The sequence below is a fragment of the Sebastes fasciatus genome, chromosome 1, assembly GCF_043250625.1.
Source record: "Sebastes fasciatus isolate fSebFas1 chromosome 1, fSebFas1.pri, whole genome shotgun sequence".
Taxonomy (NCBI): Eukaryota; Metazoa; Chordata; class Actinopteri; order Perciformes; family Sebastidae; genus Sebastes; species Sebastes fasciatus.
Genome location: NC_133795.1, coordinates 6,455,956 through 6,479,394, shown reverse-complemented (window position 1 = coordinate 6,479,394; position 23,439 = coordinate 6,455,956). Strand labels below are relative to the sequence as shown.

General features: G+C 41.0%; 1 protein-coding gene across 1 annotated transcript in view; it reads left to right on the top strand.

The window, feature by feature from the left end:
- Positions 1–23,439, top strand: part of LOC141777997 (macrophage-stimulating protein receptor-like) — a 32,170-nt gene that overhangs the window by 1,403 nt on the left and 7,328 nt on the right. Inside the window, exons 2-17 of the mRNA XM_074652413.1 lie at positions 5,202–6,501; positions 13,336–13,512; positions 14,460–14,582; positions 15,653–15,823; positions 15,927–16,087; positions 17,105–17,240; positions 17,358–17,494; positions 17,716–17,895; positions 17,982–18,081; positions 19,313–19,531; positions 19,628–19,774; positions 20,996–21,149; positions 21,333–21,422; positions 21,508–21,723; positions 21,842–21,922; positions 23,242–23,423. Of these exons, the coding sequence (XP_074508514.1) occupies positions 5,296–6,501; positions 13,336–13,512; positions 14,460–14,582; positions 15,653–15,823; positions 15,927–16,087; positions 17,105–17,240; positions 17,358–17,494; positions 17,716–17,895; positions 17,982–18,081; positions 19,313–19,531; positions 19,628–19,774; positions 20,996–21,149; positions 21,333–21,422; positions 21,508–21,723; positions 21,842–21,922; positions 23,242–23,423 (3,480 nt within the window). The 5' untranslated portion in view covers positions 5,202–5,295. The remainder of the gene's footprint in view (positions 1–5,201; positions 6,502–13,335; positions 13,513–14,459; positions 14,583–15,652; positions 15,824–15,926; positions 16,088–17,104; positions 17,241–17,357; positions 17,495–17,715; positions 17,896–17,981; positions 18,082–19,312; positions 19,532–19,627; positions 19,775–20,995; positions 21,150–21,332; positions 21,423–21,507; positions 21,724–21,841; positions 21,923–23,241; positions 23,424–23,439) is intronic.

Here is a 23,439-nt window from a genome sequence, read left to right as displayed (position 1 = left end):
ATATATTACGATATAGCACGTTTTCTGGTATGTCAATAAATAACAAATCCATATGAAAAAAAAACACATGGTAAAGCATATTTTTGTGTACTCCTGTGTGAATTAAATACGTGAAAAATGTACTGAGAATCTTCTAATTTTAAGAACTTGAGTGCAAAATGAACATAACAGTTTTAAGTGATATTATAGAATATATATATATATACTATGAAGTCACGTTGAGACCTAACCATGACAGGGTCAAATAGCAACATCAACACATAACAAAACAACAACATTCAATCACGGCAGCAACAATAGGTACTCCAAAATACATGACATCATACAGATCATAGAGTGCATTAACAGGGCATCATGTTGGTCAAGTGTTTGTTACTTAATTGAAGCAACTGCTACGTTAAAATCATTAAAGAGGTAACGGTCTCCAGTTTAAGCTTGGCCTGCAGATCGGTCCAGGACCAGGACCGTAGTGGAACAGGCTTGTTTTGCCAGCTTCTGGTATATATTGTATATATATGCAATAGAAATGATATAGAACATATATACAATAGACATTTTTATATCGTTTTGACTATCGTCATATTGCCCAGCCCTATTTCCATGTATAATTTGAGAGTGATAATATGAAATATTACAGTTTACACCTGTAAATGGATTTATTCTCAGTGCAGTATATATAATATAGTAATAGACCACAGAGCCTGACTTTAACCATCCCTAGAGCTCACAGAGCAAACCTGTTCTGTGCAGCTGTTTTAATCAAATACATCTGGAACGGAGCCAGAATACACTGGCACAATATCACGGAAGTTAAGGCAGACACTGTTGGGATAAGAATCAGCAGCATGAATATGGAGATAAGATTAAAAAAACATACTACCAGAAAGATAAAAAGGCTAAAAATGATGCAGCTTCTGTGCAGTTTTTAGAATTGATTTGATGTCGACTTAACCACTTTGATTAATCTCCAATCGTTTTGAAGAGTAAACTCAAAGAAATCATTCTTATATGAATGTTTCAAAATAAAGTAAAATGCGGAGCTGTTGTCTCTTCATACTGGTGGGCTTTGCTGGTTCTCTACTGGTTTGGGATGCATCTCCTGTCACTGAATCAATACTTCTGTCCTTGGGGGACAATATGTGTTTGACCATTGATTATTTGCACAGCAGATTGCTTCTTCAAACCCCTGTGGATATCTATGCATGCAGTGATTAATGGAGGAGAGATGCCCTTTCTTACTCTAATGAATTGCCACCATAGAGCCTGTGAGCAAGGCACTGGTCCAATTAAACTGTTGCATACTGCAGTCAATGTAGAGCTGCAGCGATTAATCAATTAGCTGTCAAATATTAAATTAATCGCCAACTATTTTGATAATTGATTAATCCATTTGAGTTATTTTTAGGGATGTCAAAGTTAACACGTTAACGCAAATTTGTTTTAAAGCCACTAATTTCTTTAATGCATTTACGCAACTTGCGATTTTTAGGTAGTAGCGGGCTCAGTTTTTAAAGCTAAGGTGAAGATACTGGCATCATATGAAACTAAAAAAGCTAATGAATCCATTGGTACCAACCATGTCATACTAGCTTGTCGCGAAAGGGGCTAAATAATGGTCCAAACATACGCTAAATTTTGGCGAGGAAAAACTATCATGGCCATTTTCAAAGGGGTCCCTTGACCTCTGACCTCAAGATATGTTAATGAAAATAGGTTCTATGGGTACCCACGAGTCTCCCCTTTACAGATATGCCCACTTTATGATAATCAAATGCAGTTTGGGGGCAAGTCACAGTCAAGTCAGCACACTGACAGCTGTTGTTGCCTGTTGGGCTGCAGTTTGCCATGTTAGGATTTGAGCATATTTTTGTATGCTAAATGCAGTACCTGTGAGGGTTTCTGGACAATATCTGTCAATGTTTTGTGTTGGTAATTAATTTCCAATAATAAATATATACATTCATTTGCATAAAGCAGCATATTTACCCACTCCCATGTTGATAAGAGTATTAAATACTTGACAAATCTCCCTTTAGGGTACATTTTGAACAGATGAAAAAATATGCAATTGATCGTGATTAAATATTTGAATTGAGCCCTAGTAAATGTTTAAGAAAAAAAAGTCAAAATTCTCTGATTCCAGCTTCTTAAATGTGAATATGTTCTGGTTTCTTTACTCCTCTATGACAGTAAACTGAATATCTTTGAGTTGTGGACAAAACAAGACATTTGAGAACGTCATCTTTGGCTTTGGGGAACACTGATGGACATTTTTCACCATTTGCTTTTCCAAACAACTAATCGATTAATCGATACAATAACCGACAGATTAATCGATAAAAATAATTGTTAGTTGCAGCCCTAAGCCGATGTAATGTCTGCATCCTTCTCAGTCACTCACAGGTTATTTGCTGTAAGTAAATGATTATTAAGAAACTTTGCGTTGTATATTTGGAAAATTTAATTTTTAAATTCATATAGATGCTAAGATAAAAAATGCACAAGCCACGAAACAGAAGATGCATCTTTAATTCACCTGCGAAGGAATACACCTGCATGCTGACCGGCCTGTAAATAGCAGCACTATAGTTGAATGAATGGAAACTCAATTTCAACCATTTGCTTTATTAACCATGAACATGAAGAAAGTCAATCAGTGCCATTACTATGTGTACACATGTCCTAACCTTAACCTCAGTTACACACAGAGCTACCTGCAAATGTTAAAATGTAACACCACCTCAGCGGGACTCTATGAATTATTGATGTGAAGACACCAAACTCGACAAGTTGAAACTTTTCCGTACGACTGCTTATAGCAAGAATAAGTGCTGTTTTTTTTTTTTTTTAAAGACTTTGGTGAAAATGAAGTTTCTCTGCTGCAAAATGAAATAATCAAGAGTTGATTAAAATTCTCTGGCACGAGCAGACGAGCAATTTCTTCTTCACCTTGGGGCTTAAAGAGGCACACGTCGTCTTATGAGCATCAGTCCGTGCACATCTTTCACCCTGAAAGGCACGTAGTGGTTGTGACAGGAATGCAAAGTGGAGAGGCCGGGGTTCTTGAATACGGCCTCACCGTGATGTGTCTGGTTAATGATCCACCCAACGACGAAGACAAGGCTCAGAGTATGAAACATGGTTCCATTCGGTTGCTTGTTGTTTGGAGACCGATGACGATGAGACGGAAAAATGCTATATTTTAGTTGATAACTTTTTTTACTTCCTTTGTTGCTACCGCGTAAAAGAGCATGACTCATAGTGGGAGAGAAACAGATGGGATGTTGGATAAACCAGAATAAACATGACCAGACAGTTATGAATGACCTGCACAGGAAGTCACAATAAAATAGTTTTATCCACCATGTACCAACACAGCTCTGTGTTTTATTATGTAAACACTTCCTCTCAGTGTTGGCGGTGAGTCAGAGGAGGCTTTTATCTTTATGACCACATGTGCTTTATCATCGTCTTGCTCAACCGAGATGAAGATGTTTGTCACCTCAGATCTGCTTTCGGATTCATAATGAAGCAGATTGATATTGATTTGAATTTCATCAGTGACAACTAATGCACACTCCGAGGTCGCACCATTTCCATAAAGCAACACTTGTTTCTGTGATGAGCCACTGTTAATAGTTTCATAGTTTTGCAAGAGGTTTAGTGCAACTGAGGACAACAGAACTGATTTCAGTCCAGTCCCTTAGGAGATGAGGTTGAAAGCTATGAAAACGCTTTTTATGTCAAAGCATTCCAGGGTCAAGAATGAATTTTGTACGCTGTGGTTTCGGACATATTTGTGTTGCAGAGCAGCGGTTACCAACCTTTTTCCTTAAGGGACCCCTTATCTATCATTGAGTAAACTGACGACCCCTGACTAAGTGACATATTTTATGGATATCTCATATTATATTTAATGCATAGCAACAACAGCCGTACAGAACAACTGATAAACTGTACAATTAATACAAATATAACTGCAGTTAGTTTGTGAGCGATTTGGATGAATTTTGAGCAGATTATTTCCTGTGACTATTACATCTGAGATGAGTTTTCTTGTTATTTTTTAGGAACTTTTAATACAATTTTCTGTATTGTGTTTTTATTTTTCTTATTTTTAACAATCCTTTATACTTAATAGGCTTCTTTTTTTGACAAATTCAGTGTTTTCTTCTCCCTGATGCTTGGCCATTTTTCTATTAACTCTTTGGTTGTTTTAACTGCGCACTTTTCTAATGCAGGACAAAGCTGTTTAGCAGAAAGGGAAGGCTCTTGGCTTGTGTTCAGGTCTTCACTGCGCTCTTATCCTGTGAGATTTTAAAAAAAAGTTTATATCTTAAGGCCCAGACACACCGAACTAACATCAAAGAACTAGCGACGACAAAGGCCGGCCATTGAGTCGCCTCACGTCGCCTTTGTCTTGGCTAAAAAGTTGCACTCGAACACACCGCAAAGACTACAGCCGACGGCCAACAACCACGTACGTTCTGCGCCTACTTGAGATTAAATAATTCTCCATACCAGCAGGTGGCGGTAGTCTGTATTCGTCATTCAAAAAGAGAAACCGGAAGACCGAGGACTGCGGATATAAAAGCTGTTGTTATGATACGTACATGAAACAAAGCGGCGTTTGCCGACCATTTTCACACCACTCTCACTCACCACTTAGCTTCATTACAGATGGCCATGTTGTTGTTAAAATATCCGTGTATTGGAATGATCAGATGAGATGAAGATGAAAAATGAGAAGAGTCTTCTGTGTTTTTCCTCTTGACCTTACTCGTTGGCTTGCTTTCCTCACTTCCATTTCTCTTCTCGTGCAGTGATTCGATTAATCTGAACAGCCAATCAGAGTGATTTCTCTCACAGATGAGCTCCGCCGACGATTCAACATGTTGAATCGGCCAAAAAACTCTGACACTTGCAGACTACAGCCGTCGGTGCGGACACACCGAAAAAACTAGGCCGACAGACGCTCACTGACAGCCGACCATCGGCCTGGTGTGTCAGGACCAGGCCAACTATATATATATATTTTTTTAAACAAAGTTGTCTACACCCCATAAAATCATGAAGGCCTCACAACCCCCCGTGAAGCTTTGGCGACCCCTAGTTGGGGCCGGGCCCCCCAGGTTGGGAACCGGTGTTGTAGAGGATCATTTCTTAATGATTTAATAACTTACTCTTCTCTCTTCCTTCAGGTATCAGCCGCTGGTGTGTTGAGGATGCTTTTGTCCCGACATCAGACCTGGAGGTAACCCCACATCATCTATACTGCTGCACCTCGGAGTGGAGATGGTCCACTGGACCACACAGTGGGGGACATGCATCATCGTCCAGACTCTGCTGGGCTTTGCCCTGGCCAACTGTCCCTCACTCACCTCCAGCCCGGTCAACTTCTCCGTGGTTTACACCATGCCCTTCTTCCAGGCCCGGGGCCCCATCCAGAACATAGTCAACAACTCGCTGTACCAGGAGGTGTACGTCGCCTCTCAGAATGTGATCGAAGCCGTCAACAGGAGCCTGGAGAAGGTGTGGGAGCTCCGCACCGGGCCGGTGGGAAGCCCAGAGTGTCAAATATGCGATTTGTGCGACATCGACAAGGACCCCAACTTCCTGGAGGACACAGACAATCAGATCTTGCTGTTGGATACTCTCTTTATGTATTTATACTCTTGTGGAAGTTCTCAGTATGGTGTGTGCTATTTCCACCAACTTAACTCAAATGGAGAGGCGCCTTCACTTTCTAAGTGTTTGTTCAGAAAGGAGTCAAACTCTGCTGCGTACTGTCCCGACTGTGTGGCGAGCCCTCTTGGTACCAAAGTCACCATGGTGGAAGAGGGTCAGACCGTCTACTTCTTTGTTGCCACCACTGTCAACGACAGCGTGACACAGCGCTACGGAAGGAAGTCTCTATCGGTGCGTCGGCCACTGGCCACAGAAGATGGTTTCTACAGTGATGTGCGTGGCCTGACTGTCCTCCCGGGCTTGCGGAGGACGTACGACATTGAATATGTCTACAGCTTTTTCACTCAGGAGTTCGTCTACTTCCTCTCAGTTCAGAGAGAGAGCCCCGATCTGGACTCCTCTCCGTTTCAGACTCGCTTGGGCCGCCTCCCGCGGAACGAATGGGAGATGAAGAGGTACCGCGAGGTGATCCTGGAGTGTCGGTTTGAACCGAAACGGCGGAGGAGGAACGTAGCCAGTGAGCCCTATAAGGATGTGGTGTACAATGTGGTCCAGGCAGCCCATTTTGGGAAGGCGGGCAGCGAGCTGGCGGAGGAGTTGGGCGCGGTGGAGGAGGATGACATCCTGTATGGGGTTTTTGCCGTTACTGACGACAACGGGGTCACGGAACACGACTCGGCCCTGTGCGCCTTCCCAATGGACACCGTGAACAAAGCGATCGTAGACGGGGTGGACGACTGCTGCGAGTCCGGACCGGAGCAGCTCTCCAGAGGGCTCTGCCATTTCCAGCCCTGTGAGAGCTGTCCACATGAGGTGAGCCCAGCAGTCCACTAACACACAACCAGTCCAGCTTTATTAAAGTGACCTCAGGTCTACTAGTGTTTGACTGATTCATTGAGGGCTGGTTAGAGTCTACTGGAGAAGATGGTCCATGTGTTTCCAGGAATACATCACTCAATTTCATAGAACTCACATAAAATAGGGTACACACTACTCGAGATTCAAGCTGATTTTGGGCCCGATACCCCCCTCCCGACAATCGTCAGCAAAGCCCCGATGTTTTAATGGTTCTAAAGATTATCTTGTCAGATATTCCTGTGGTGTGAAGTATGTTAAGAGTGTTTTTTTACATCCTCCGATCAGCTCAGAAGTCCATCCTGGCCGCACCGATTTCAAATCACAAATATTAAACATGTTCTATATTTACGATCAGATATCCTGTTGCTGATGCCGATGACGCAGTCACACGGGAAAGAACGATAGCCAATTGAGAACTAAGCTGACTGCAGCGGAAGGACGACCACCGCCGTCGGCTAAGGCAAAATGCGACGCATAAAGTAGTAGTAAGATGGACCTCAGAAACGGAGGACCAACTTGTTGATTTGTGGCAAAAATACACGTGTTTATTTAACGTGTCTCCATGACTTCATCCTTAATATTTTTCTTTTTTCTTCGTTAATTTTCGGTACAAAGTAGTTGCAAAAACAAACATTGCTAATTCTTCCTGCCCGTCGTCCGCCATGTTTGTTTACACTAAAGTCATGTTTGATTGTGAGATATTTTGCGAGATTTCCATTTAGTTTTTTTTAGTCGGGACTCTTGTTGTTCATGGAATCTGTTAGTGTGTGGTTGTGCTGTTTTTGGCCAAATCGTTTCTCACCACACATTATAGGAACAAAACTTAGATTTAACATAACATGTTGTTATGTGTGGGCGCTCTCACATTTTCAACATCTGTTAAGATTCGAAAAATCTTTTAGTGCGGGCAAGCCATAAGTCATCAACGATAAGCAACCTTTTTGTTGTGCCATTTTGAAATTCTCTTGTTAATCAGTGCGCCATATCAACACCAATGTTAACATTATGACACCACATCAGAATTTTATTTCTCCAACAGATCTGTAACTGTATTCCATCCATATAGGCAACATTTTTAGAAAACATTTTTTCTGCCATAATCAGGACAATGTAATTATATATGAGAGCGCCATACAAGAAGACTGCCATCCTCATGAAAACACCCACATCTGAGTTGAGATCATTGACCCTACCAACCTTCCACCAATCTTGTTCATCAGCAATGAACTTAACAAATCCTACGAAGAAGGTACGAACCAATCAGAGAATGCGGGTGAGGAAAAAATCATTCAAACTACCGTAAAAGAACAGGCCACACAACAGCCAATGGCTTTGAAACAGGTAACTTGGCATGCGGATGAGAGCCGGGCACTTAAACATTTCCAAATAACTCTCTTGCACACTTCTTGTTAGCGTGCCATTAGTTAAGCTGTCGTGTGCCATCATTGCATAAGGTTGTCTACCCTTGATCTGAGGTATTTCCCTGAACTGCACCCAGTCATCCGAGTAACAATTAGCTCACTCAGGGTTCAGGTATCTTGACAGGACCTGTTAAAAAATCTCACCATGTGGGTGTGGAGCTATAAATTATGGCTGTTCTCTTAACATGTGCACACACATTGAAAAGACAGTAAGGCTACTGAGACCTTGTTGAGGCTGGATTAAATTATTGGAAACCATAATTTGCTTGTACATGAACAAGGAAAGACAATATCCAAATGAGTAAATGGCTTTGGTCAAAAATGATAATGACAAGACTAAACCTTTGTCTTGTGTTTTTTTATGATTATTATGGAGAAATATCTTTTAGTTTATGAAATCATGTAAACCCCTAAAAAAGCAATACTTTACTCACACTACTGGCAGACTCAGCCAAACGTGACTAATGCAGTGACACAAACTGTAAAAAGCTTTTTATCCTACCACAGCTCCAGCTGCATGTGGTTATTGTGACTCATTGTTTTCCAAGTTCAATCTGTCTGCAGATTGTTGTGTAAAATGAAAGTGAAACCACCGTCATCAGAAATAGGAATTAAACTTGCCTTTGAGACATTATTCATACTTTACAACTGATACAAACATCATTTAACATCTCCTGTAATTTGACATTTTGGGAAATACACTTATAGCATTCTTCCCGAGAGGTAGATGAGAAGATTGAGACCACCGAGGTAAATATGAAGCTGGAGCCACGAGACTGTTAGTTTAGTTTAGCAGAAAGAATGGAAACAATGGGAACAGCTAGCCTATCAGCACCTCTACAGCTCGCTAATGAACAAGTTATATCTTGTTTGTTTAATTCATACAAAAACAGTACGTGTAAAAACGACAATTTGTTGTTTAAAGGTGCAAATGCGAGATTAGGAGCATTTCTGTTGCCTCTGCACGGCTCTCAACATGGCGACAGCTGAGCCGGCAGCACATAGGGTACTAACAGTGAAAACACAAGCCCCCAGGAAGAGCGCCGGGCTGTGAAGCAAATTTATGTAGTGGCCAAACGGTGGAATTACAACTTCCGTGACACATGATGCCATTGGCCCCAAAAAGACTTTTTTTCCCCATAGACTTATATTGGGAAAGAGACATCTGTAAATCAGCGGGTCATTTTTTTTTAAGGTAAATCAACTACCCAGTAAGAACACTTGAATAGCCCTTATTTAAATCATTAGGACCATTAGGACCGAGGGCATAATGGATGCGGAAGATTGCTGGATGATCCGGGTACTTTATCACTCGGCAGTCGAGCCATTTTGGCTTCATGCACCACTGAGCAACTTTCATAGGAATGAACGGGAGCTCGCCTCCAATGCATTTCTCTTGATACATCCATGGTGTCTTCCACAAGCTGCTAGCTTGACAGCTGTGAGTACTAACAATAGTCGTTGTTTACGTTCATAATGATCATTTTGGAGGAGTGGCTTTGGAGGGAGGCCTGAAGCGACGGACTGCTAGATTTAGTGACTTTTGGAGCTGCTAGCTACTTTCATTGGAAAAGAGTTGACAACACTGGGCTGGGTTTTTCGGTTGGATCATTTTTAAAAATCTAGTGTACTCTTGCTAGTTTCTCAAGATTACTGACCCTGCCTTTAATTCATATAACAAAACAGAAGTTTAAAGATGACAATTTGTGGTTTAAAGGAGGTGACTTCCTGGTTTCTTGGTGTGAGGTTGCTGCAGAGACAGATTTAAGTCTAATGTCAGGTGGATTATTTACCTTTGGACAGAGCCAGGCTAGCTGTTTCCCCCTGGGTCCAGTCTTTGAGCTAAGCTAAGCTAGCCACCTGCTGGTTCTAGCTTCATATTCAGCATGCAGACATCAGAGAGTGGTGTCAATCTTCTCATCTAACTCTTGGCAAGAAAGCAAAATGTGTATTTCCCCAAAAGTGGAACTATTACTTCATTGACCCTGTCAGTGTGTGATGGTGTGGAGGTTTGAAAGTGATGATAACAGCTGATTTAAACAATGTGTCATGAACACACATGAAAACAACTTTGTTATGGCCTTTTTTATTTCCTCTTTGAGCTGAAATTATCTTTTTTTTTTAATGCACTTCCTCTTCATCATGTGTCAGATCTTCTACATTACATGCCCATGAAAAGGAAACTTTTTGGGGGATTTTTTTATGCAGTACCATAAAGGTCATTTGCATCCCAGCTGGTGGAGGAATGCGACCAGAACCACTTGCATCAGCATTCAGCGAGCGCTCACTGTTAAATCCAAGAAAACATGGAGACAAATTGCTTTTTGGATGGAAAAAATAAGCATGGAAAAAGTCAGCTTGCACACCGGTGGAATGAAAATTGGACGGAGGCCAGGTGGCAGTGAAGGTTGTTGTTGGTGTGACTTGTTTTCTGCATCAGCTGAGTGAATTTCTCAGGTCAGACAGGAGGAGGGTATTTAAAAAAAGCTATTTAAATGATCAGTCATAACGGGTATGGTGTGGGTGTATTCACCATCCTTTTAAGGTATCTTAGATTACGACTGCATTGGTTTATTGTGTTAGTTCTCTTGGGAAACGGCTTTTTATTTCCAGATCCCATGCATATTTCCCATAAAATTCTTATTTATGTTAAGATATTCTGTGTTGGCTGCTGGGGCGTGGGGGGGTTGTGGTAAGACTTCCCATTCCCTGTTTAGTAAAAGGGCATTCTTGCCAGTTTGAGAATAAGGTAATTAGGTTCCCAGAACTGAGTTGCTGTAATTGCAGTCGCGGCTGTGATTTCATAGTTTGGATGTTTGAACTTGTGGTAAGAAAATAGATGTTGTGACTCAGAAACAACACGGCTCGGTGATATCAGTTGTTCAAGGGGTAAGAAACGCTGACACATTAACATTGGTTTTGATATCAGTTTTATTTGTCTTCCCAGGAACACTTTCTACTTGAACTAGTGAACTTTTTCTCTTGAGGCTTTTTTTCTGCTTTGCTGCTTTTGGCTGCCGGTCTGAATGTTGAGTAACCTGCCGGCGGGATTATCCAACGATCTGAAATTCTGGTTCTTCCATTTCTCAGCAGATCAAAACACTTTTTGTGCCAACAACGCCATCTGTGCTCCACAAATACTACGCTTTTCTGCTTTTTAGTACGTCATCATTTAGACATTTCATCATGAGTTTGCAAACCTGTTGATCACAGGCCACATTCAGCTTTTGGGCTCTCTCTGAAATATGAAAATGTGTTTTAGTTTGGTATAGTATATGACAATATATATCATATTGTTATTGTCTTTGTTCACACTTTTTCTCAACGTAATTTTAGGTGTGTTAGCCCTTACAGGTATCTCAACCTTTGCAATATGTGTCATTAAGCTTCCCAAATAATTATGTTTTTATTTTTAGGTCAGTGAAATTTGAGATTTAGGGTCCCGGAAACTGAATTACAGCCAGGCGGCTACCAGGTGCTACCTAAACTTGCACTCTTTCTAACAGCCAGCAGGGGGCGACTCCTCTGGTTGCAAAAAGAAGTCTGATTGTATAGAAGTCTATGATAAAATGAGCCTACTTCTCACTTGATTTATTACCTCAGTAAACATTGTAAACATGAGTTTATGGTCTCAATCTCTAGTTTCAAGTCTTCAATACAGCATGATGTTCATTTAGTAAATTATGGTCCCATTTAGAGTCAGATAGACCATAAAGCAGGGGATGCTTTAGGGCGGGGCTACCTTGTGACTGACAGGCCGCTACAACGGCGTTGTCCGGTCTGTGAGTTGTCTGTGTTTTCGTCTTAAAACTTTAACCCTTTCACAGTGTGTTTTCAGTTCATGAAAGTTAATCATATTATTATTATTATTGTACTTTTCTCCACCCTTTCGTGTCACTACTGGTTGCAAAAGAACAAGATGGCCACAACTTGAGGCTTCAAAACCGTAGTCCACAAACCAATGGATGACGTCACGGTGACTGCATCCACTTCATATATACATATGTATATACATATGTACATGATAACAACCAAGGTTTAATGCTCTTCTAAGGTTTGGAGGTGAATAGTTTCAGGCAAAAGTAATGCTCACATCACGAGAGAGGACGGTGGAAGATGCATGTCTTTTTTTTTCGCATCCACTTGATTTGAAAAACACTCATTTCCCAGTTTCCTCTTCCCCCTTTTTATGTCAAGAACACACTTAGAAAATTGTATTTCTTTGTTTTCATAACTTGCCCTCAAGCTATTAACCAGTTTTTACCTGGAGACTCCCTTTAATCAAACAGTGATCTAACCTGCTCCGTGTCTTTAGCCACGAGGCAATCCTTTTGTCAGTAACGCAGCACGTAGTCATTAATCACGGCCTCGTAAATTATGAAATGATGATATTAACGTGGCAGATTTACCTGGTGCTTCTGTTGTGCCAGGGACTTTCTGTTTCTCCTGGTTACCATGGTGACCAGTGCAGTGCAGCTCAAACACGTCCTCCTTACAAACAGACAGCTGGGCCTGTCTCACTACATCTGTACATTTTTAGGAAGATAAAATATTATTGTCTGAGAATGTGGAACTCTTCAGAGCACATTAAGGCACACTTTCTTTTGTTTGTTTACGAGGTTTTTTCCCCTTTGTTTATTGAGAGTGGTACAATACTGTATGATATATTCAGTGACATATATAAACACAAAATGGAAGAACACAAGAAAAAACAGAATTGTACATAGTGATAATAAAAATTAAAATAGCACAACATACAGTTTAAAAATAATAATAAAAATAATGATAACAATAATTATCCTAAATAAATAAATTAATAAATAATCGGCTATCATATTTGTAAAAATAAAAAACTTGCAAAGCAGAGAGCTGTGTTAAATACTAGCATGGCTAGTTCTGACTTTTTTCCTAATTTACGGAACAGCGAGTAATTGGATTTTCTCTTTAATATGGTTAAGAAAATGATTCCATACTTTATTAAAAGTCTTTGAGGAGTAATAATGACTATTTTATTATTCTTTAACTTAAGACAGTATAGTACATCTTTGATCCGCTGAGTAAAGGGAGGTGTTTTGAATGACATTGAGTTTGGATGGTTTTGGTTTGGTTATTTCCAAGGACAAGAATAAACTTTCATGCTTTGTATAAATTATGTTTTTTTTTACCTTAACGTTGTTAAATTCACTAAAGCCACTACAGAAGGAGCTTTCCTGTATCTAAAGGCCTAGCCACCTGTTATAGACCCTGCTGTCGACCTAGTTTAAACTAATCATGATTAATTATAATGATGTTGAGTGTATTTTCCGCCTCACTTTCTCCCTCGTTGTCTCATCTCCATGTCCTCTGCTGCCCGCGGCCTTGGTACTAGAGCATGGAGAACAACGCCACATGCAGAGACCATCCTACGATGGTGTCTAAGCCCTGCTACAGAGTGGACCTCTTCAACAGGCAGATGACGGACGTGCTGCTCACGTCTTTGCTGGTCACGACCATAGAGAGCAAGACCGTAGCCCATATTGGCACCTCTACCGGACGCCTGCTGCAGGTATTCAGCATGATTTGAAAAAAAAAATCACTATATTATTATTATTATTATTCATTTTATTTATTCTTTTCCATTTATTCTTTGCATACACACCCATCGCGCAAACAGACCTTCTCCCACTTATCATTACCTTCCACCTTCACGCATAACATCCTTCCGTAACCAATGCAACATATTATAATATCCATAACTAATTATTTTAATAGATTTTTTACATCCTTTTTTAATTTTTAATTTGAATTATTATTTTCATTAATATTATTATTTTTTAAATATTATTTATTTATTTATACTTTATTTACGTATTTTTATTTTATTTTATTTCTTCTTGATTGTCTATTAGGGGGGCTTTATTGGACCAAACTTGCAAGGGGGTGACATGGGGGAGGGCAGGGTCCCTAAAACAACAGAAAAACTAAAAATAAATAAATAAATACAAACAACATAATAACTCACTCATAATGGCCCGAGGCAGGGACACCCATGAGAATAAGATAAGAAAACAAAACACAAGAAGGAAAGGAGGACTCCATTAGCCTTCTGCGGTCGCCTCCTTCCCGGGCTACACCAAACCCCTTAATTATTTATTGACTCATTTACTTATTTATTTTTACATTATCATTATTATTATATATATATTTTTTTATATTGTTACTATTTACTTTTATCTTTTCCTTACTATTACTATTATTATTTATGTAGTTATTTCTCTGTCCTCCTTCTCCTCGGACATACCTGCACATCTCTCTGGTTATTCACATACACAACACACTTTCATACACGCACACAAACACTTCCCACTCACTCAAAAAAAATAGAAAAATTGTGGCAAAATTAAAACAATTTTTTTTTATTTCAACCATTTTGGGGTATTTGTCTTCTCTTAACTGATTGTATATGATCCACTACTACATGTAATAATAACATGTTTGTGTCTGTGTTGGCAGCTGGTGTTGACCAGATCCAGCCCTATTATCTTTGCCAATTACTCGTTGGTGGAGAACCAGAGGGTCTCGTCCATCGCTGCCGTTTACTCATCAGAGTATCTTCTCTTTGTGGTTGGAGACAAGGTACGAGATTAATCCCTTAAAATGAGAGTCAAACGATCACATATCACGGTGACATTACCAGGGCTGTCAAATATAATAACACATTAATGCTAATTTCTTTTAACACCACTAATGTCTTTATCACATTAACGCAACTTGTGATTTTTAGGTTGTAGTGGCCTCAATTTTAGAGCTAGAGTGAAGATACTGGTATCATATGAAACTAGTATTAGACATTTTGGCGAAGAAAAACTGACATGCCCATTTTCAAAGGGGTCCCTTGACCTCTGACCTCAAGATATGTGAATGAAAATGGATTCTATGGGTACCCACGGGTCTCCCCTTTACGGACATGCCCACTTTATGATAATCACATGCAGTGTGGGGCAAGTCATAGTCAAGTCAGCACACTGACACGCTGACAGCTGTTGTTGCCTGTTGGGCTGCAGTTTGTCATGTTATGATTTGAGCATATTGTTTTATGCTGCATGCAGTACCTGTGAGGGTTTCTGGACAATATCTGTCATTGTTTTGTGTTGTTAATTGATTTCAAATAATAAATATATACATACATTTGCATAAAGAAAGCATATTTGCCCACTCCCATGTTGATAAGAGTATTAAATACTAAGACAAATCTCCCTTTGAGGTACATTTTGAACTGTTTTAATCGATTGACATCCTTAGACATTACAATTAGAAATGAGGTGGGACTGTGACTGATTGTCTGTCATCGACCCTTTGATGCTCTGGAGACCTGTCCAGGGTGTTCACCTGCCCTCTGCCCGGTGCATGCTGGGATAGGTTGCGACCCCTGTGACCCTGAGAATGAATAAGAGGCTAGAGCAAATCAATAAACTTCATATGACTGCAGTTTGCAGCAGAAGCTGGCTCTAGATCTTGGGTCTTGTGGGACGTTTGGACTATTATCTTGTGTTGTTTTTCATTTCTATGTGACCTGTTAAACAGTCTGGTGCTGAATGAGGCCCAGGATCAGTTTACATGTTAATAGCCACATAAATAATGAAGCAGCACAAGGCCATACGATTGAACGTGTGACCTTTTAAAATGGTTCTGTCTCTCTGTTCCAGATGATCCAGGTGCCCCAGAGAGGGCCGGGCTGTCAACACTTCCTGACTTGTGCCACGTGCCTGACAGCCCCTAAGTTCATGGGATGCGGCTGGTGCTCTGACGTGTGCTCCTGGGAGAGCGAGTGTAACAGCAGCTGGAGGAACGAGTCCTGCCCACCGGGGATCACTGGGGTGAGGTTTGTTCTGTAATCCAGGACGCAAACGTCTCTTTGTGCAACTAATAAAAAGCATTTAATTTCAAGGTGGCACTATATATTCTGCTTTATTGACGCAGTTCTTTCCACGGACTGCTCCTCCTGATGGTCAAACAGAGCTAACGGTGTGCGGATGGGAGTTCCAGTCCCCCTCGAGACCCGCCATCACCTCTAGGACCCACCAGGTCCGGCTGGGACAGACTGCGTGCACTGTGATTGGAGGCAAAAGCAACAACACACAGTGAGTTTCCACACAGGCCTTCTGCTGGTTCCACAAGTCCAATCTGCTATAGTCATTTTGTGGAACCCAAAGGAACCCTGAGGATTTTCTTGCGTTGTAAAAATAAAATAAAAAAGCTTGTCATGTTTTTTCTGGAAGCCTTCTGAGAAAGTGAGAAAACAGAGTGCAGCTTTGGTGCTCTGTGATTTGGTCTATCGAGGCTACTGTTTACGGAGAAAACTGGTATCAGACTCTACAATGTCTGACGGTTGAACACCATTAATACCAAAACTTGATATGTGCCCTATTATATATATATAATAGGGCACATATTTATGACATACCGTCGTTGGTCGGACGGTGTTATCAGCTGTAACCGCCGTATGAGAGCAATGCAGACCATGTTTACCATCTTAGTTTAGTATCTTAGCATGCTAACATTTGCTAATTAGCACTAAACACAAGGTACAGCTGAGGCTGATGGGAATGTCATTAGATTTGGTGAAATTACGCGGCTAGTGTGGCTAAGTAAGAGATAATGTACAGCGAGCCTCCTCCGCATCGCCCTGAAGGGGTTTATTTCACAACAATGACCCACTAGCTGTACATTATCCCGCTACACGGCTTAAGAAATCAATAATTTGACACAAAAATGGTCTGCCAGAGTCTGACATCAGAACTGTGCCCATGGCAACGGTCTGTTATACATAACAACGGTCTGTTATAGAAAAATAACAGACCGTTAAACGCCGTGATTGACCAATCACAATCGAGTATTCAACAAAGCTGTGTACATTTTAAGATAGATTCACCAACAAACTAAGACTAAATGAAGAGTCAGTGGATTGATTTAACTTGAAAGCTGTATTTTAGCAGCAAAGCTAACACATGTAGCCTCCTGTTGAAACAACTTTAGTCTCTTGACGCTGTTTAAAGTCCAACAATTTAAATCTACCTTGATATTCAATTGTCGCTAGCGTTGCATTTACTGTATTTGTCACTGACATACTGACACACATATTTTGTGGTGCTCTTCAGCTTGGTGTGTAAGATTCGCTCCGGGGCCACTGAGCTGTCCAAACCGGTTAACATTACAGTGGAGGTGCATGAGGGCAAGGTGGAGGGACGCTACGCTATAGACGGGAAGGCAGAAACGCCAGGATTCACCTTTGTGGTAATCTTTGCTGTTATCATCTACTGATATCCTCATTACAAAGCTGTACATCATTTTATAAGTTATTTAATCTATGGAACCACTTTTCAAAATAATGTAAATAAACTGTCCCTCCAGATTCCCAACATCACAGAGATCCAGCCCAACTATGGGCCTCGTGTTGGGGGCACACTCATCACAGTGACTGGACCTCACTTGGATGCTGGGAGGACCAGGAAAGTCACTCTCAATGACATGCCCTGTCCCATAAAGAGGTCTGGAAATACATCTGCTTTCACCCTCAAACTGTGTGTAGAATAATTATGGTTTACGAGCTCTTAGACAGGTCTTGGCATCCAAAGACTGACTCAGAACTGAACTATTTACTACTGGAGATGTCATCTTATTGAACACTCAAAAATGTATTTAAAGCTTTTTGATCTACTACAGTTCACCAGTTATAACATGTAATTGACATACCTCCGTCTCCCTACAGAGTCACAAAGCCCAAAGGCAACGTGTCTTCCATTATCTGTCTGTCCCAGCCCATCTCAGAGGTGAGGGACGTCCCTCTGAGTGTTTTCATCGACAAGTCTCCCGTCCTCACCACAAAGGTGTTTTACTACAAGGAAAACCCGCTGATTACAGCCGTCCTGCCCGACTGTAGCTTTGACAGGTAAGACCATGAGACCTCCACCTTTTCTCATCTTTTTCTCATCATTATGAAAATGTAAACACGTCTCACGTTTGTCTGAATTTCAGGGGGTCAAAGATCGTCATTGGGGGGGAGAACCTGGATTCTGTTTACCGCACGATCATCCGCTTTAAACCCAACGAGAGCCACTTGAAACCTGTGATGAGGGTACAGTGTTCATCATCATGTACAGTAGACACATTCAAAAACATTATCCTGTTAGTCAGTCTACAATTTTATAATATCTTCCCTTCAAGGTCAAATGCTTATATTTGACTGTGTGGGCATTAAAGGAATACTTCAACCACAAAATGACCATTTGTATATCGATGACTCACCTCATGGTACCTTGAATCCTTGAAACCTTTTCTTCACGGTGAAGGGAGGATCTGAAAATGGAGTAAATACTTGATGAACTGAAGTAAATGGAGGCCAGGTTTAACAACTACCATTGTGGCGGAAGCATGGACCACAGAACGCATCTGAACAAGGTGGATCCCGCAGAGTGGGTGGGGCGTGTATGCATTGAAACAGACATAGGCCTGTATTACTGATGTATGAGTATTGAGTAACGTTACACAACACCCAGGACAGATGCCAGGATGAAGTTACTGAGCAGGCTGTTGAAAATAACCACAGAAAGGCTAAATAACAACAATTATCATTATCATAAAGGCTGCTGTTCTAAAATAAAAGAGTCGCGTAGAAACAATTTGCGGCTTGCAGCGCTCTCTCTCTCTTTGCAACCACGAAAAGCAAGCAGGCTAAGAAACCAAACTAAGCAATGTGAGCTGTCTATCTGTCTATGGCTCTCCTCCGTTTCAGTACTACGGACAGCACCGTAAATAACGAATTGCATTGCGGCAGTGAGTGGGAGTGAGTGAAGGTGACCAATATCGTTTGGGTCGTTTTAAGTTTTAAGTTTTGAGAAAAAACACAGATAAAATTCATAAAATTAAATGAATTTATTCATAAAAATATTACATCAGGCTCCAAAAGTTACCCGGGATGCGGCCCCCCAGACCCTCCATCCCCGCTTTTGTGGTCTATGGGCGGAAGTGTTATAGTAAGATTTTGGCGAAAATGCATGTGTTTGAGAAATACTGAGCATACGACTGGATAAAGTCTCTATTTAGATTATACTGCACGAGTTGTGTGAGAGTTTGTAAACGGATTTTTGATATAGTTCTGCTGCTGTTAAACCTCCATTTACTTCAATTTATCAAGGATTTACTCTGTTTTCTGCCATTTTTGGATTCTCCGTTCACCGTGGAGGCGTGTGAGAAAAACAAACCTTTCTTCCAGAATTCAAGTTAACACGCCGTAAATATTGATGTTAATATGGTAATTTTGTGGTTGAAGTACTCCTTTAAAGTATGATGACTCTGTTTTGTTTCAGGAGTGCATAGGTAAGTCCTTGCCCACGAGGATGGAGTGCGTCTCTCCTGCGTTCCCACGGGATGAGACCGAGGAAGGAGAGCTTTCTTTTGACATGGACGGAGCGTTGGGACTCTGGAATAAAGAGTTCTCCTACCACCCGTACGGCGAGCCCATACCTTTTGAAACAGAAGGACACGTGCTGAATTTGTACCCGGGGTTTGACGAAGTCTCACTTCATGTAAGAGACAAAATAAATGTGGATTTGTAATATTTATTATACATTTTTAAATAACTAATTTTGCCTCATATCTTGATTTGATCTCTCTGTTCACAGCATCAAAAGCTGAATCTGGTGAGCTCCTGTATGACCATCATTATGACGGTGGCCGGCGTTGACTGTGATGCTAAAGTCCTGGATAATGAGATCACCTGCAGGATCCCCAAAAACATGACCATGCCCAGTGAGGGACTGCCAGTGAAGGTAAGTCAGGCTGATGATTAAGTGATTGATTTACCTGGATCCAGCATGAAAACACAGAGCCCCAGGTCACGCCTGTCCAGTGATCACCAACCATTCTTGTACATTGTGCAAGAACACTCTCAAGCATCAGATGGGATAGGCAAATAAGGAAAAAAGAATAAAACATTTTTATAATATATTTCAGTTTAGTTTTTTCAGCTCTAATATATCGCTACCGAAAAATGGAGACTTCATGGATGTCCGTCAACTCTCGTGACATTGAACCACAGAACAATTGAACAGACTTGACATTTCAGGACATGGCGCTGTGCTGCAGTTTCTCCACTAAATTAGCGCAGAAATTAAACATTATGGCCATTCCTTCACAGTTCTCCAACCATGTATTTTGTATGTATAAAGCTACATATGTCTGAGACATTATACCTGGCCCTAATAAAAACAAACTAAAGCTAAATGAATAAAAACTAGGGCTGTCATAGTTAACGCAATAATAACGTGTTAACGCAAATTCGTTTTAGCGCCACCAATTTCTATAATGCATTTACGCAACTTTTGGTTTTAGCCGGCTCAGTTATAAAGCTTGAGTGAAGATACTAATATTGTATGAAACTAAAAAAACATGTCATACTAGCTTGTCGCAAAGGAGGCTAGATAACACTCCAAAGTTGCCAAAATGTTGGCGAGGAAAGACTGGCATGGCCATTTTCAAAGGGGTCCCTTGACCTCTGACCTCAAGATATGTGAATGAAAATGGGTTCTATGGGTACCCACGAGTCTCCCCTTTACAGACATGCCCCATAATAAGTATATATACATCCATTTTCATAAAGCCAGCATATTTGCCCACTCCCATGTTGATAAGAGTATTAAATACTTGACAAATCTTCCTTTAAGGTACATATTGAACAGATAAAAAATGTGTGATTAATGACAATTAAATATTTTAATTGATTGACAGCCCTAATAAAATCTAAAACTAAACCTTTCTGAAAAACTGAAATTAAACTAAAACAAGCAAACACACTCTGAAAACTAACTAAAAATAAACTAAAATGAAATAAAATCTAATTGAAAATTCAAAACTATCATAAATTTGGTCTGCATGCTGACAGTTAGCGTATGCTATCATTCAAAGTTAGTAAAACTTAAAGGTACAGCATTTTACACTGATTCCCTTTATAATAATGGTATTCACTGTGTTTGATGAACTCTGTTCTTTAGATCTCCATCAATGGGCAGGTGCACAACGTTGGCACGGTGGTGAGGGTCAGCAACCACTACATGGTGGGCGTTGTTCTGGGCATCCTGGCAGCTCTGGTGGCCGGGGCGGTGCTGGCCTTCGTTGTCATGAAACACTTGAGGAAGAAGAAGAAAGGTAGGCTTCCTCTCTGTTGTGTGGACCTTGGTCAGACCTGTTTGTACAAGTGTTGCCGGCTGTGGGTGGGAATTTGAAATGAATTACACATCAACTAGAACATCCCCCGGTGTGGCATAGGATGTACATGTGTTTCTTCCTCTGGGGGTTGATGATTAAAAAGTGTTGTGAAATGTTTTTCAGCTTCCATGGTGGAGACCCGTTTGGCCCACAGCGTTAGCCGCTCTGGTACAAATAATATGGAGCTGTCGCCCGTTGGGGACTACAGGAGAGGTGACTGCACTTTAATAATGTATAGCTGGTTTGCTTCTGACATATAACTCTCATTAACAAACCCCTCTGTCTGGACTTTTACCAGTAACATCCCTGAGTCCTCCGACCCCGCTGGTGGGGACGGTGGTGTTCCCCAGCCTGAGCTACGCTGCAGGCGGCATAGATCCGACACTCACCCCCCTCATGCGTCCAGAGAAGATCTCCATCTCCAGTTTCAGACCGGAGCTGCTGGAGGAGGTGAAGGATGTTCTTATTCCCGCTGAGATGCTTATTGTGCAGCACCACCGGATCATAGGGAAGGGTAAGGAGCCCCTGCTGCCTCGATCTGAAACTAAACACTTGTTATGGAGCCTTGTATGTCCTGTTTGGAAGGAACAACAGTAGTCATGTGTCATTCTGTCTTTCTTTCCCCCCTGTAGGTCATTTTGGCACAGTCTATCATGGCTACTTCACAGACCTCAACAACAGAGAAATCCACTGTGCTGTCAAGTCTTTGAATAGTGAGTAATATCTATATATCTATATCTATATAGCTACGCTTTAGGACACTGGTTTCCAACCTGAGGGTCCCGACCCCCACTAGGGGTTGCCAAAGCTTAACGGGGCCTTCGTGAGGCCTTCTTGATTTTAAGACTTTTTTTTTAGATATAGTATGTAGTTGGCTTAAATCTAAATTTAAAAACTAAATTGAATTGTTCTTTTGGATTATTATTTAAGATATAAACTTATAAAACAAGATAAAAAAATCTCCCAGGATAAAGCTTTGTTTTTATACTCGCACCGTGGTGCGGGTCTCCGTAGATGGTGCGTGCGCTACAAGCATGCACAGAAGCGTTTATGCTCAGTGCGTTGTTCGTTACTATATGCTCCGAAATGCCAGGTGGTGTAGAAACAGCCAAAAAGCCTTTTCTTTCCCCCGTGTGTTCCCTATTTCTTTCCAAGTATTTAATGTCATCTGACTGTCCCTGTGGTCTCTCAATGAACAGTTGTAGAGATATATGTACAGGCAAACCTGCTCTTCCGGTCTTCCCTCGAAGGCATCCACGTTGAAATGAAAAGCACAGCGGGTGCGTAGTTACAAAAATTCAGAGGTGCTGGACCAAGTGTCGCGACAACTTGCGGAGCATTTGCGCACAACGCGAAAGCCGTGATGACGTAATTTTCTGGTGTGCGCACCGAGCGCCAGGTTCACTACGACGAGCATAAACCCACTTTAAGGTGAAGAAATAAACACAAGTTATATTCACAGAGCCGTCACTCTGCTGAACAGCCTCGTACTGCATTAGAAAAGTACGCAGCTAAAACAACCAAAGAGCTAAAAGAAAAATGGCCAGAGAAAGCACTGAATTTGTCAAAACAGAAGCCTATAATTGTTAACATTTAAAAAAAAAAAAAAAACATAATAAAGACAATAATTGTATTAAAAGTTCCTAAAAATAACAGGAAAACTCATCTCTGATGCAATATTCACAGGAAATAATCGGATCTAAATTCATCCAAATCACTCACATTGCACAAACTTCCTGCAGTTACTGCGTTCACTATTTGGGTAATTTGTACAGTTTATCAGTTGTTATTGTTATGCATTGAATATAATATGAAATATCCATAAATTATGTCACATAGTCAGGGGTCGTCAGTTTACTCAATGATAGAAAAGGTGTTCCTTAAGGAAAAAAAGTTGAGAACCAATGATTTAGGAAAGCACCAGAGAGTCTGCCTTTAAAAGTTCTCAAAAATGTGATTCCAGTTCTTCCTTTAGGTTTGAGTCCATAATGTTTATGTAAGTGTGTGTGTTTGTGTGTGTCTGTGTCATCAGGAATAACAGATGTGGAGGAGGTGGAGCAGTTTCTAAAGGAAGGCATCATAATGAAGGGTTTCCACCACAGTAATGTGCTGTCTCTGCTGGGCATCCTCCTGCCGCAGGAAGGACTCCCTCTTGTGGTGCTTCCGTACATGAAGCACGGGGACCTGCGGCACTTCATCCGCTGCGAGAAGAGGGTGTGACGCCTACATT